Here is a 15,208-nt window from a genome sequence, read left to right on the forward strand (position 1 = left end):
CTCATACACCATCCAAATACATTGAATGGTTTTAAAAATGGTTTTCTCTGAGGTTCATTAACACAGCTCCTGATTCTTCCCAGCCATTGGGTTATACTGCTCCCTACAAGAGGAGGACCCTAGGCAAGAAAAAGCTTGACTACACCTATGGGCAGCCCCAGGGGGTATACACTCTCTCAGCTATAGGCACTGCGTTTTGTTACAAGCAGTGTAAAAAAAAAAAAAAAAGCCAACTCCACATAGGGGTGGGTGCTGTGTCTGTCAACGACCAGAGAAATGGAATTTACGGGAAGTCAAAGATCCCATTTTCTCTTTCGTTCACTGACGGACACAGCTCCTGATTCTTAACCATTGGGACGTCCCAAAGCAGTGTTAAACATGAGGGGGGTGGGGGGAAAAAAAAAAAAAAGAAAAAAATTCCCAAGGATAACTATAGCCAACCAGGTAACATGGAGCTCAACCATAAACTGGAGCTCACCTGAAAACAAAATACACCCTCAAAGAGGAACAGGTCCTCTAAACAGCAGCCAGCAAAACCTTGCGGCCAAAAGAATCATCTGCAGATGCCAACACATCCGCTTAATAAAAATTTTGTAAAAGTGTGTTAACGACCAGGTGGCCGCCTTGCAAACCTGTGTCACTGACGCTTGATAGCAGAAAGCCCAGGAGACCCTAAGCGCCCTAGTAGAGTGCTCCTCGACAGGGAAAGGAGAAACTTGACCCCTGAAGCAATAGGCCAGAACCACAGTCTATCTGACCATCTGGAAACGGTTGCAGAAGAAGCGGACAACCCTTTGTGAGGTCCGTCCATGAGCACAAATAGGAGTGACTTCCTAAAAGACTCAGTAGCTGCCAGGTACACCATAATTGCCCAGACCACATCAAAGGAATGCAATTTCCTTCGGATGTTTAGCCTGGGACACAGGGAAGGCAACACAATGTCTTCATTCAAATGACAGTCAGAGACCACCTTAGGGAGGAATGACGGACAGAGGCAAAGCACTACCAATAAGGCGGACAGGATAGCGCCGTCAGTTCCGACACCCTACGCACAGAGGTGATAACCATCAAAAAAGGCCATATTTCGGGCTGGGAAAGCAGGGAAACCTTCCGAATATTTTCAAAGGGAGGGTTCTGTAGAGCTGAAAGCACCACATTAAGAACCCACAAGGAGTACCTGTAGGAAAAAAAAAAAATAAATAAAAAAATTTTTTTTACATGTCCGAAAATATCGGCCGATACCGATATCTGATCGGTATCAGCATTAAAAAAAAAAAAAAAAAAAAAAAAAAAAAAAACGATATCGGTCGATCACTACTTAAAAGCATTCAAAAAACGCCAAGTTTAGCTGTTTTGAATGCTGTATTTTTTTGAATTTGGCGCCGAGTACCGGCCGGAAGTGATGTCATGACATCACTTCCGGGTTTTTGCACGGAGACCTGATCAGTGCCGAAAGAGGCTTTGATTGGGTCTTCTCTTTGGTGGCTGGTTGCCCGGGTCTCTGAGAAGACGTCCCCTCCAGCTCCTTGTTATGACAGCCAAGTGGTTTCTCAGCCGCATCGGTTGTTATTACAAGACAGCCAACCGTCGGCTATGGACACCGGTACTGGGGTGATGCCTCTAGCTGCAGGCATCACTCCAGTACAGCACTTTCCCGAAATATCAATAACCTCAGGGGTCGATTCCGATATATCGGGGAAAGTGCATATCGGCCCTCGATATACATCAGCTTTGCCGATAATCGGTCGATCCCTACTATCTATATCTCCATCATAGAGATGAGCTATTAATACCATGCTTTTGTATTTAGCACTTTCCAGAATACGAACCTTTGGAGAATCCTTCAAGTGAAACAGCAAGGCTCTGAGCCTCAGTTGCATACTAGTTGTAAAGTACTAGAGTGGTGCTTTAGTGTTATTCTAGAGACATGAGTGACCCAGAAGTCCAAAGTCTTGTAAGATAGCCTGAGGAATTACATCCCATTCAGTCACTGTGTATACAATAAATTACATTACCAAACATGCTAGGCTGGAAAGAGGCTATACTTAATGGGAAAAGAAGTTGTCTATTAGCAGATACCCTCTGCTGCAGGGTGAAAGGTTTCTAAATCTTCGAATGAATTTTTATATCTTAACAAATGTAAACTAGATAGAAAATACAGAGTATGAAACCTCCAGAAAAATGAAATCATAAGCTCATGTCCAAAAAATTTTAAAAATAGAACCAAACACAACAGTACTTGTCTTAATCCTTTGTCATTTCTAGAAATAAAAGTCTTCCAAACCTGCAGTCATATCATTCATCAGTTTCAGGCAGTTCAATCCAACTATCTGGGCAGAATCCAAAACAGATCTTCGTTCAGCATCTGTGAAATATGAGGGAACCTACCAAAGAAAAAACAGCAAGCAAAAGATTTTTTCCCCCAGATCTCATAGGACTTATAGTACACAACTACATTGCCTGTATCAAAGTGTCTGAAACAAAAAGTGTTCTTGCTGCCTGTAACAGATTTTTTTTTCGCATACAGAACTGAAAAAAAAAAAAGCAGCATCTTACTGGTTACTAGAGGCAACAAGAAGTGTGCTTTACTCTAGGCAATTGGATGACTAAAGCAAATCTAAATGCAATTCATACTTACAGATATGACACAGTCAGTGACCGGCTTCTTCAAGTTGTTCTCTGCAGTCTCCTTTAGTTTAGTGAGCAGCATGGCAGTTATCTGTTCTACACTGAACATGTGGCTCTCTTCCAAATACATTACCTACAAGAATCGCACGTTTCATTAGAAGGGGTTTCATTAGAAGGTTATGACAATCAACTGGAACTTGATATCTGAAAAGCTACTACCTTAATCCCAACTCCTCCGTTGTTTGTTTGAACCAGTTCATAAGCCAAATTTTTCCTCTCCTTCTGAATAAATGGATCATTGAAAGCTCGGCCATGGAACTTCTTAAAGCTGGACACTGTATTTGTAGCATTCGTGACCAGCTGTATGTAGAGAGAAACCAATATCATCAGAAACATTTTGTGTTGGACATACAGCTCTGACGGCAATTAGTAATCAATGTACAGAGCTCATTTGTGACGATTATCATTAAGCTCTTTTGTCAATCATCTTCCCTAGCAGTAAATGTGCAAAAGATTTCCAAATCATGTTAAAAAAAATAAAAATAAAAAAAAAACTTAGTAAAGCATAGGCACAATGAACAGCAAAAAGTTGTAGACACTGGAAAAACCTTCATAGCTGTGGACACACCGTGGTATTCTGAAAGCAAGTTTCACGCCAAAGGTAAACCAATTATTTGGGACTGGAAGGCAACTTCAACTCTTTAACCGTTAATTGGGTACATCCTGTGTCTTCAGTGAAGCCTCCAGGATACGCCTAGTACGCACTGCGATGTCAAGGACTTTGAACAGAATCATTTATCTCTTCATGAAAGTGGAACTCCTGCCAAAACTTTTTATATGGTTGTGGGTGGGGTAGGTGAAGGTTAGAAACTCTGGCAGGTTTTTATTTCTCTCCAAGACCACTTTGGACACAGTATATCTCCTGGTGTTTACAGTCACCAACATTAAAATAATTCAGCCTTCACAGAAAACTAAAAGGGGTAATCTTTTTATTTTTTATTTATATTTCTTTATTACATTTTTCAGGTAAAAAATAATATTTACAACACTCCAATCACTGGAGAATTTATCCATGCACATTATTCACATGTTACCCTTTACCCCCTTTGTCCCTCCTCCCTCCCCCCCCCCTATCTCTTCTGTCAATCCAACTCCTATTAAATCTCTATATTCCCTTGAACCCTTAAAAATCTTGCCATTCATCCCAAATTTCCTCTCCATTCCCCTGTTCCTCCTCTTCCCAGCTTCTCAATTGTTCTAACCTTCTAATTTTCTCTACTTTAATCAACCAATCTTTACTGGAGGGAGGTTCTTCTTTTTGCCATTTTAGGGGGATTAAACTCTTGGCTGAATTTAATAAATGGGGAAGTAGTGTTTTTTTATATTGTTTCACTGACATATGAGTTCCATGGAATAGGCATTTCCAAGGATCCATAGGAATATCTATTTTGGTAATTTTAATTATCAAGTCTATAATTTCTCTCCAAAATATTTTAATTTTAGGGCACTCCCACCATATATGGGCTATAGTCCCTATCATCTGGCAGCCCCTCCAGCAAAGTCTTGAGCTCTCTGCCTGGATTCTGCCTACCTTATCGGGAGTATTGTACCACCTTGTGAGCAATTTATAGTTCATCTCCTCAGTATTGGTGTCTATCGCTGATCTATGTACTAATTGAAGGCTCTTATCCCACTGTTTGTTGTTACTACAAGGGCCCTTTCCCATTTTTCTTTTAATGATAGTCCTCTCTCTTTTGTTATTGTTAACAGTATTTTATACACATTTGAAATATTATTTGCTATCTTATCCAGAAGACAGTTGCTCAAAAGGGCGAAGGTGGTTCATATCTCTCAGTGGCTGAGGTAAAGTCAATGTGAAGTGCCTCAACTGAAGATATCTCCACTCATTCATCTTCCAATTTCTTTTCCTTTGTTTTAACTCTGCCAGGGTTATGATTTTCCCCTTCTCTATTATGTCCCCCAATCGTGCTTCTCCTTCTATCCATTTACCCAATTCCTTCTCTTCCCCTGGTGCAAAAAAATTTGTGCCCTGTAAGGGGATCAATGGTGAGTTGTGCTTCCAGTTTTCTTTTTTTATGTATATTATCCCAAACTTTAATAGCATGTCGTGTGATTATGTGAGCATTAGTGTCCAAATTTCTAAACCTCGAAGGTATCCATACTACTTTTGCCAAGTGTGTACCACTCATCGTGCTTTCTATTGTTACCCAGTTTCTATCACTTTTTCTTTTTGTCCATTCTATCACCCTTGTGAGTATTGACGCAAAATAATAATTTTTAAAATCGGGTAGGGCTAATCCCCCTTGTCCCTTTCCTTTACTAAGTGTAGCAAACTTTACCCTTGGCTTTTTAGGTTTCCAAATGAAACGAGATATTACAATTCTAAGTGTTTTAAAAAATACTTGAGGGATTGGGATCATCTGGAATTTATATAGGATTTTAGGTAGGATTGTCATTTTTATCGTATTTATTCTCCCTATCCAGGAAAAAATTCTTGGAGATAATCAATTCTGTTCTTATTTCATTCAGAAGTTGTAGAAAATTCGCTTTATAGAGTTTTTCTGGGGTTGGGGTTAATTTAATCCCTAGATACTTAATCTCATCTTTTCTCCAGTTAATGTGTGATAAAATTACTCGCGCCAAGATGTAAAAGGTCAGATATGGGAAAGCTGCAAGTATTCAAAGACACTAACTAATTTTCTCCAGTTAAACTGAAATTCTTTTTTTAACATCTCCTCTTCTTGTTTGGGGATATTGATATTTAATATTTCTGATATTTTGATTAATTTTTAAGTTGGATAGCTCTCCATATTGTTTCATTATTTTAATTATGTTAGGCAGGGTGATCCATTATGTTAGGCAGGGTGATCCTCGGATTACTTATATAAAGGGGGTCATCTTCTAATGGGGACAACTGTCTGCTGGAGCTTTCCTCACTTTGGGGAATTTTCCTATTACCTCCTTCTGTGCCCATTGGCTACAACAGTGTTTCTCAACTCCGGTCTTCAGGACCGACTAACAGGCCAGGTTTGCAAGAAAACTGAAATAAATCACAGGTAATATCATTTGCAGTGATCAGTGATTGCAGTATTCTAGTCTGCATCTCCCCAAAGTAATACTTAAACTCTAGCCTGTAAAGGCCCGTACACACTATACGAAAATCGGAAGTAAAATTTCGTCCGACGAATGATCTGCCGATTTTCGGTTAGTATCATGCTTTCGACAGCTGATTACGTATTTTCGGGCGACAAAATCTGGATGTGCAGGCTATAACATTTTTATCGTACGTCAACACAACGTCCGAATTTCGTTTAATTAGTACAGTTTCCGTACGAAAAAAAACAGTAGGAGCAAGCAAGACTAGGCATGTTCAGAAACGAAAGAATACATACAAAACAATTAAAATATTGACATCACTTCTGAAGTTGAATTCTGTCGTACGGGAATTTTCGTATGAAAGTAACCTCTTCACTTTCCATATGAGACCTGCATGCAACAAAAATCGGATGCAAGATCGTTCGATAATCTGATCGTGTGTATTGGCCTTTAGTGTGCCCTGAGGACTGGGTTGCTAAACACTGGGCTACAACTAAAAAATATTTTTTGCATAGGGAACTATAGAGAATGCAGAATCATCTCATTGCGGGTAGTGTGAATTCTATTTTCTACTTAATCTCTCAATCAAATCTTGAGGCACCCCAAAAATGTAAAAACTAATGCCCCATACACACCTGCAGATTATCTGCAGACTTTTGTCTGCAGACTTACCAAAACCATATAATATGAGGTCAAACCTAAACACTTTCAATTTGTATGCAATCCGGCAGGCCCTTGCACTACATAGAAAAGGTAAGTCTGCAGACAAAAGTCTGCAGATAATCTGCACGTGTGTATGGGGCATAAAGAGTTTTACATAACACAGCAACGTCCACACATGTAGGACACCAAACGTGATTTATTCTTCCAAAGCAAATAGGGGTTTGCACACTGCTACTGACTAGTATTGCAGGGTTTTTCTCCCTCACTTAGCTTATGTGACCCCAGTGCTAACTAGGAAGGGCAAACAAGGATGCTGTGCAGAGGCGAAACCTCCTCCATATCAACCGAGGACGTTGATGATGTTACTATGTTAGGACACTGGCGACTGGTAAGTTGTAACGGTGAACAATGAAAACCCGTGACTAACTAAGGCTGGCCATAAATTATACAATCTTCCAAAACCATATAAATTTGAGGTCAAACCAAAACATTTTCAACTTAAAAATGTAATCAGGTAGGCCCTTGCACTACATAGTTAATAGGTTAGGCCTGGCTCACACTGGTGCGATGCGGGAAACCCTGCGAATCAGTGCTGGTTCCCGCATCGTACAGTGATTCACACAGATCTGCGAATTGCTGGGGGGTGTCAATGTAAAAGGTAATGACACCCTCAGATTGGTTCATAGAGCGCAGTGCAAACTGTGAAATGGTGTAGGAATCGGATTGCATAGGTATGAACTCCCAATGCGATCAGATTCCAGTGCGAACCAAAAAAAGGGTCTGGCACCATTTTGGTGCGAATGTAATGCGATTTCAGCCACACATTTTGTATGGCTGAAATCGCATCGCACAGACGTCGCATGTGATCTGCACAGCAAATACATTGCAATTTACATGCGATGTCTGGCATTGCACTAGTTTGAACCGGCACTTAATCTAAAAGAATAAGAAAAATGCATAATGTATGGCCAGCTTTAAAGACAGACTTGATCCACCCAAGGGCACGTATACAATTTTTGGGTAATTTTTAGGCATTTTGCCAAGGCATCCCTGAAGAAACCCATCTGAAAAAGGCTGCTCTAAATTATTTATAAAAGAAATGTTAGCTTAAAAAACGCATTTTTACTTTCAGTAAAACCCACCTGATTCTTAGCAGCAACACCAATTGTTCTGTTTTTGGTGCCAAAGGAGACCACAGCCCTAAATTGAAAAAATAAATAAATAAAAAAATAAGTCAGTCAGGCACAAGATTAGTTATGGAAATGAAAGAACCAACATCTGAAATATCTATAGGCAAACAGCCGGCTGAAACTTGTTGAGGTTTACTGCTAAACTCCAGATAGATTGCAATATAGATAGTAATTGTGCACGTTTAGAAAAAAATTAAAAAATGAGCTTTGTTGCACATAGTCCTGGGGCTGGTTGGCCCAGAGGTTCATGATGCCTTCCACTTAGCAATACTGGGGAGAATTTCCACAAAAAGTGAAGCAAGACAGAATCTGATGCAGCTGTGAATAATAATCCATCAGCTTCCAACTTTAGTGTTTAGTTAATTACTTCAAGACCAGGCCTCTTTCTGACATCAGTTGAATCAGAATTTTTTGCTAGAAAATTACTTCAAGAATAAAAAGGGAGGGGAGGTCTTTGCAATATTTTATGTCACACTGTATTTGCGTGGCCATCTTGCAAACGCAGTTTTTTTGGGGGAAAAAATACACTTCGATGAATTGGAAAAAAAAAACTAAACCGTAAAGTTAGCCCAACTTTTTTGCAAAATGTGAAAGATGTTACGCTGAGTAAATAGAGATCTTAAATGTCAGACTTTAAAACGGAGCACGCTTGTGGAATGGCAACAAATACGGTACCTAAAAAATTACCATAGGCGACGCTTTAAAAAATCTTAACAGTTACCCATTTAGAGTTACAGAGGAGGTCTTGTACTAGAATTATTGCTCTCGCTCTAACGATCGTGGTGATACCTCATGTGTGATTTGAGCACAGTTTACATTTGCAGGCGCGACTTACATATGTGTTTTCTTTGGTGCACATGCACAGAGGGATTAGAAGCTTTAAAATTTCTGTCTCATTTTTTGTTTTTAGGGAACTGTGAAAAAAAAAAAAAAAAAAAAGATACACACAATTCTGATCACTTATTGCGGTCACAAGGGACGTAAACATCCCTTGTGACAGTAATAGGCAGTGGCAGGCAGTCTTTATGGAGGGATCTGGGGTCTAAATTACCTCATACCCCTACTCTGCATTTAAAACGTCAAGATCTGCGTTTTTGAATAGGGTCTTTTTTAGGGCTGCAACTAACAATTATTTTCATAATCGATTAGTTGGCCGATTATTGCTTCGATTAAATCGACTAAAAACCTAAAAAAAAAAAAAAAAAGTGTATAATTTAGTTAATATTCTTGAATATCTATATGTAGTGGTAAATATAAATATCCAGCTATATAGTTGGATATTTAATCCACTCTGAAACAGATATATGTATTATTAGAGGTTTAAATGTGGTACATATCAGACTCCGAGATCAATATTTTTAAAGACCTAAAACACTGTTTTGCAAATTTTCAGACCGGATTTGTATATAATATTTATGATAGACTCCCTTATTAATAATAGGCAGGTAGTTTGATACAAGCTCCCTGTGCCTGCTGTCACTTATGCTGGTAATACACAAACTACATTTTTTTTTAGAAAATTTTTAAAAACATTCATCCGATTTTTCTAACCATTAGTGTATATTGGTGTCCGGGGTCAACCACAGTGACAGGAAAATTTGAAGGAGCAGAATAGAAAACTTCTCGATCAAACAAATCTTCAAATAGTGGATGTGGTTTTTGCTCAGAAGTTTTATTCATTTTAAAATTTATTGTTAAAAGCAAGTGGAATTTTCAAACAACACTCGTCCATTCAACAAATATACAAATCATTTTTGAACAAACATAGATGCAAATATTTTTGTCCAAAAATCCAATACATGTATGGGCAGCAGAAGACATTTAGAAGCAGCAGCATGCTTTTTTATTTCATGTGTATGTATATAAAAAAAAATATGCCCAGAAGTCGGATATGCAGGATATTTTAACTGGGAGTCAGACATGAAGGTATATGAAGGGTGGAGGGGGGGAAATAATATTTATATATTAAAGTAGTACTAAAAGCTGAGACTTTTTTTTTTCATGGATATAATAATTTTAAATACAGTATAATGCACAATACTAATAAACTTTTACTTTAAATGTAATTGTAATGCCTTCTATCACCTCTAGTCTATCGGCCTCCACCTTCTCTGGGTTCAGATGTTGATCTTCCCAGCACAGAGCTCTTACAGCGATTGTAAACGTTGGATTCTTTTCTTTTTAACAACAATCTTGTCATACTTATCCTCTCTGTGTAATGATTTTTCACAGAGCAGCACTGATTCTCCTCTTCTGCCCCCCCCCCCCCCCATGGCACTTACAGCCCCTTCTGCCTTCAAAGTGCCCCTATAGGAAGCAGCAAAGTATAGTACTGTACAGTGTCCCTATAGCAAGGTTAAAAAACCTCTGCCTTTAGAATCACTTCCTTCTCTTGCCAGGACTACATTTCCCATGAGGCATTGCTCCTCACACATTCACAAGTTCTCTGTCATCTACTGACATGTATGGATGGTTTACTGAGCTGTATGTGTGTTGCACTGTATTTTCTGATATGTAAACAAATAATGCATTCTGTATGAAGGACAACTAATCGGCTGATGATTAATCGATTACGTAAAAAGTTGACCACTATTTTCATAATCGATTAGTTGACGATTATAATCGATTAATCGATTAGTTGTTTCAGCCCTAGTCTTTTTTTGGCTGCTGAGTGAACTGGAAGTGACGTCGCTTCTGGGTTTTTTACATCGGAGACCCGATCAAAGCCGAATTTGGCTTTTTTCAGAACCCCCTCCGCATCAGTTATTATAAGAAAGTCGACTGTCAGCTCTAAAATACAGCACCAATGGTGATGCCTGCAGCTACGGTGCAACCAACCACTTCCTGCAAAATCACCTACCTGTACGTCATTTTGCTGAAGTGGTTAAGCTTAGAAAATAAAAGCTAGAAGCTGATTAGTTGCCATGCACAGCTGCTCCAGTTTTAGTAAATTCCCCTCTGTGTATTTTACTGAATGGATGTAAAATCAGCAGCTAACAACCTGCCGATTACATGTAAACAGCATGCAAATTTGACTCCCATGTACAGCTTTGTGCATTTTTCCTTGTTTGTAATTCTTCTGAGCATGTTTGACAGCAGAGCGACCAAGTATGTAGCAAGGACTTTTTAGGGCACTCACAAACATTGTGGTAATAGTAGGTAGACACAGTTAAAACTATGCCATTTGTTATCCAACATGGCATAAAAACCATACTGTACACTTTTGGCCATATTACAGGTTTAAACAGCAATCAGGGGGACAATTCTCATTGCAAAATTAAACAGATTCATATAAAAAACTCAACATGTTTCAAACCAACAATCGTCTTTTTCAAGGAGTACATGAGACCAGTGTCTGCAACACAGTGTATATAGTCAAGACAATAAAATTACTAAACATACAAAGGATTGTATGATACCTCTATGCTGTTGTCACCATTTTCATTCCTCATAGTGCTGCTGATAAAACCATTAAGTTTAATATAAAATAAGCCTTTGAGAAAGCCTTGACAGTGCAACGCGTGAGCTAGCAGTGAGGTCAGTGAGTGGAGTCTGGATGGGACATGCCTCTGTTGGAATGAAAAGGTTTTTTTTTTTTTTTTTTTTTTAATACATTCTTTATTTGCAAGAACAGTTTTATTTGCAAGAACAGATTTTACATAAAATACAATAAGGTTCAGTTCACATACTGGCGTCTTGGATCGCGCAAACAGAATTGCGGGACGACTGTCACCCTAAAAGAAGTTCATATACTTTTTTTGGGGCGATAGGCGTCCCGCGATTGCGTTTGCGTGATTTTACAGCGATTTGTCAGGTGACAATCGCTGCAATTTTGGGGTGCCATTGCAAGTCACGGGAATCGCCTAGGCGTCCTGCAATTTGCAATGATTCGGGGTCGCAGGAAGAATCACAGCAATTCTGCCTGCGATCAGAGACGCCAGTATGTGAACAGAGCCTAAAGGAAAGAAAAAATAGGCATATCAAAAGTAGGGCTGCAACTAACCATTATATTTATAATCGATTGTTTGGATTAATCAGATTATATCCTTAAAAAATATCCATAAGAAAAGAAGTATGGTGTATAATTGTAGTTAATATGTAAAGAAAAAACAAAAAAAAAAAAAAAAAAAAGGGGGGGGGGGGGGGGATTTTTAGATATCTATATACATAGTTACATAGTAGTGGAGGTTGAATAAAGACAATAGTCCATCCAGTTCAACCTGTGTAGGTGTGTGTGGCCGTAATCATCTCTCATACCCCTGAATGTTCTGATCCTTGAGATGTACATCCAAGAGTCTTTTGAAAGCCACCATACTTCCCGCAGAAACCACCTTTTGTGGTAGAGAATTCCACAATCTTGTAGCCCTAACAGTAAAGAACCCCCTGCGTTGCCTGAGGTTAAAACGCTTCTCCCCTAAGTAAATATGAATCAACTATATGGTTAGGGAGCAAAATCTGGAATCCACCCTGGATAACAGACAGTAGAGATATACTGTATATACTATTACAGGTTGAATCTAGTAAATATCAGACTCTGAAAATCGGCACAACAGTCCAATGTGATCTCAGACAGAACTGTAATATATTACATATAACAGACTTGTCAAAAGGTAGGTAGCTTGATAAAAGCTACCATTCTGGCTATACAAAAACTGTCTTCCTTCAAAAAAAATTAAATTTTAAGAATGTTCGTTTGATTCTCTAATCATTAGTTTGGTCAAATCGACGTTTGTTTTCAACCACAGTGATGGGAAAATGCGAAGAGGCAGAATAGAAAACTTCTTGGTCAAAGGAATTTTCAGACAGCGTATGTGGTTTGCATTCATTTTAAAATTAAATGTCAAAGTACAAATTTTCAAAACAACATTCTTTCATTCAGCGAATGTACAAAGATTTTTCGTATGAATAGTCTCGCCTGAAAATCGATACATGTACAGCCAGCATAAGGCTCAATTCACACCTATGCACTATGCAGTTTGCTTTTGATCTGTTTTTGCTGTGCGTTTTTTTGCACACGCGATTTTGCTGTGATTTGCGTTTTGCTATTTTTTTTTTTAGGTTAATTTGTTGTTAAGCAGATAAAAAAAAAACGCAAATTGCGGCAAAAACGCACTACATGCTTTTCTGCATTGAAGTCTATTGAACCAAAAAAGCAAAGAAAGCACTGCTCTGTGTTGAAAAAAAGTCCCTGACCCTTTCCAAATACACAGCGACTGAAACAAGCATAGATGTGAACGTGTCCATAGGAAACCAGATAAACTGTAGTGCATTTCTGCAAAAAGCACCAAAAAAGCGCATAGTTGTGAACCAGGCCTAAGATGTGTAGTAGAAGCAGCATGTGTGCAGATAAGTGCTACTATAAGCAGTTCGTTTATACAGTGAAAGTAATATATATTACTTACCGGTATATCTATTAATACATACACCCAGAAGTAGGATATATGGGCATTTTAACTAGAAGCCAGACATGAAGCTATATGAAGGGTGGAAGGGAGATATAAATCTTTTTTTTATATTTAAGTAGTACTGAAAGCTGAGATGGATATGTTTAATTTTAAATATAATGCACAATAGCACTGATCCTCCTCTTCTGGTTCCTCCAGCCTTCAGAGTGTTCCAATAGCAAGCTGCAAAGTAGAGTGCCCCTATAGCAAGGTTAAAAAAAAAAAAAAAAAAAAAAAAAAACTTCTGCCTTTGGAACCACTCACTTCCTGCCCAGGACTACATGTCCCATGAGGAAAGGCCTGCAAGTGTCAGAATACAGGGGCGGCTGTGCAGAAGCACAGAGACACAGACTAGGCAAAAAAAAAAAAAAAACTGGCTGAGGAGTGTGGCGAGTAACTGTGTGCTGAGAAATTAGAGTCAGGAAGCTAGTAAACAGCTAAACAGGACATAGCTACATTTCCCAATCCCCCATTAGATTAGCGGGTACAATGCCCGGCGGGTGTGGAGATGTGACACGTTGTACATCTTGTGGCATATATGCATTCCTTGATCAGGCGATCAAGGGCGAATACAGCTGCACAAAATGTAAGCACGTTGCTTCCCTGGAAGCTCAGGTCCTGAATCTAGGGAAGCAACTGGCAACACTGAGAAAAATCTCCGTACTGAAGGAGAGTTGGGAATGTACCAGGCAGGTGCGGGCAGGGGCACGCACAGAGGCAGGCCGAGATACAAGGGTGGAGGCATCAGAGCTGGGCGACAGGAACGAAGCAAGGGGGCCGGTCCTGGGCTGGAACATCCCAATAAATACACCCTGATGCGTGATGTTGGGGAAATCAGTTAGGGACCAGCATTGCTGGAACAGAATGACACCCCTTGCTGCCAGGGGAAGAACTCCTCCAATGAGGGCGGGAACAAGGCTAACAGTAAGGAAAGACAGGTTCTGGTGGTAGGGGACTCAATTATTAGAAGGACAGAGGGCAATCTGTCAAAAAGACCGCAAGTGCCGAACTGTTGTTTACCAGGTGCTCAGGTTCGGCACATCACGGATTTGGTGGACAGATTATAGGGTGGGGCTGGGGAAGACCAAGCTTGTCATGGTACATGTGGGTACCAATGACAAAGTTAGAGGGAGATGGAGAGTCCTAGAAATCAATTTCAGGGACTTAGGAGCTAAATTGAGGAGTAGGACCTCCAAAAGGTAGTATTTTCAGAAATACTACCTGTACCTCAAGCCAGGCCAGAGAGGCAGCGGGAGATTAGGGAAGTTAACAAGTGGCTGAGGAGCTGGAGTAGTAGAGGAGGGTTTTGGGTTCCTGGAGGACTGGGCCAACCTCTCAGTCGACTACTGGGCTCTTTAGTAGGGAGGGACTGGGGAGGGTGCAGCCGTACTGGGAGAGAAGATGGCCAAAAAGTTAGAGAGGCTTTTTTTTTTAAACTAGGTGACGGGGGGGGGGGGCTGGGTGCAGGTGTAGAATTAGCCAGCAAAGTTCAGGTGAGCAAGATTCAGCGGGCATTAGCGGTAGTGTGTCCAGAGATCCTAAACCCAAGGTAGGTAGGCGGACAAATTGTAAGTGCAGCCTCATAACATCGAACGAGGATATAGTATGCAACAGGACAAAAATTACGAGATTTGTATGCCAATGCTAGAAGTCTGGAGAACAAGATGGGAGAACTGGAGCTGCTAATGTATGAGGAGGATTTTGATTTTGTGGGAATTTCAGAGACTTAGTTTGACAGCTCTCATGATAGGCTGGCGACCATTTAGGGCTATTCCCTATATTGCAGAGATAAAGAAGGTAAAAAAGGGGGGAGGGGCACGTCTGTATATCTAGAACGATGTGCAGGCAAATACGAAGGACACTATCACGAATGGAGCTAAAAAGGAGGTAGAATCCACTATGTGGAAAGTAATATTGGGCGTATGCAATAGGCCCCCAAACCAGAGGGAGGTGGGGGGGAGGCGAACCTTCTATCACAGCTTGGAATGGAAGCAAGGAGGGGAAATGTCATAATGGGGGATTTTAATTATCCAGATAGACTGGGCAGAAGGAACTGCACATTCACCTAAGGCTTGGCAGTTCTTAAAATGTTTTGCAGGACAATTTCATGGGTCAGATGGTGAAAGCACCGTCAAGAAACAATGCGTTACAAGACCTACTGATTAC

At 39.9% G+C, this 15,208-nt stretch overlaps 1 protein-coding gene across 1 annotated transcript in view; it reads right to left on the reverse strand.

Moving 5' to 3' along the window:
• The window catches only part of HSPH1 (heat shock protein family H (Hsp110) member 1), a 72,290-nt gene that overhangs the window by 36,609 nt on the left and 20,473 nt on the right, over positions 1-15,208 (reverse strand). The window contains exons 2-5 of the mRNA XM_082245259.1: positions 7,551-7,608; positions 2,848-2,988; positions 2,639-2,761; positions 2,285-2,384 (exon numbers count right to left, since the gene is read on the reverse strand). Coding sequence (XP_082101385.1) covers positions 2,285-2,384; positions 2,639-2,761; positions 2,848-2,988; positions 7,551-7,608 — 422 coding nt within the window. The remainder of the gene's footprint in view (positions 1-2,284; positions 2,385-2,638; positions 2,762-2,847; positions 2,989-7,550; positions 7,609-15,208) is intronic.

Source organism: Pelophylax lessonae (assembly GCF_965119305.1).
Source record: "Pelophylax lessonae genome assembly, chromosome: 2".
Taxonomy (NCBI): domain Eukaryota; kingdom Metazoa; phylum Chordata; class Amphibia; order Anura; family Ranidae; genus Pelophylax; species Pelophylax lessonae.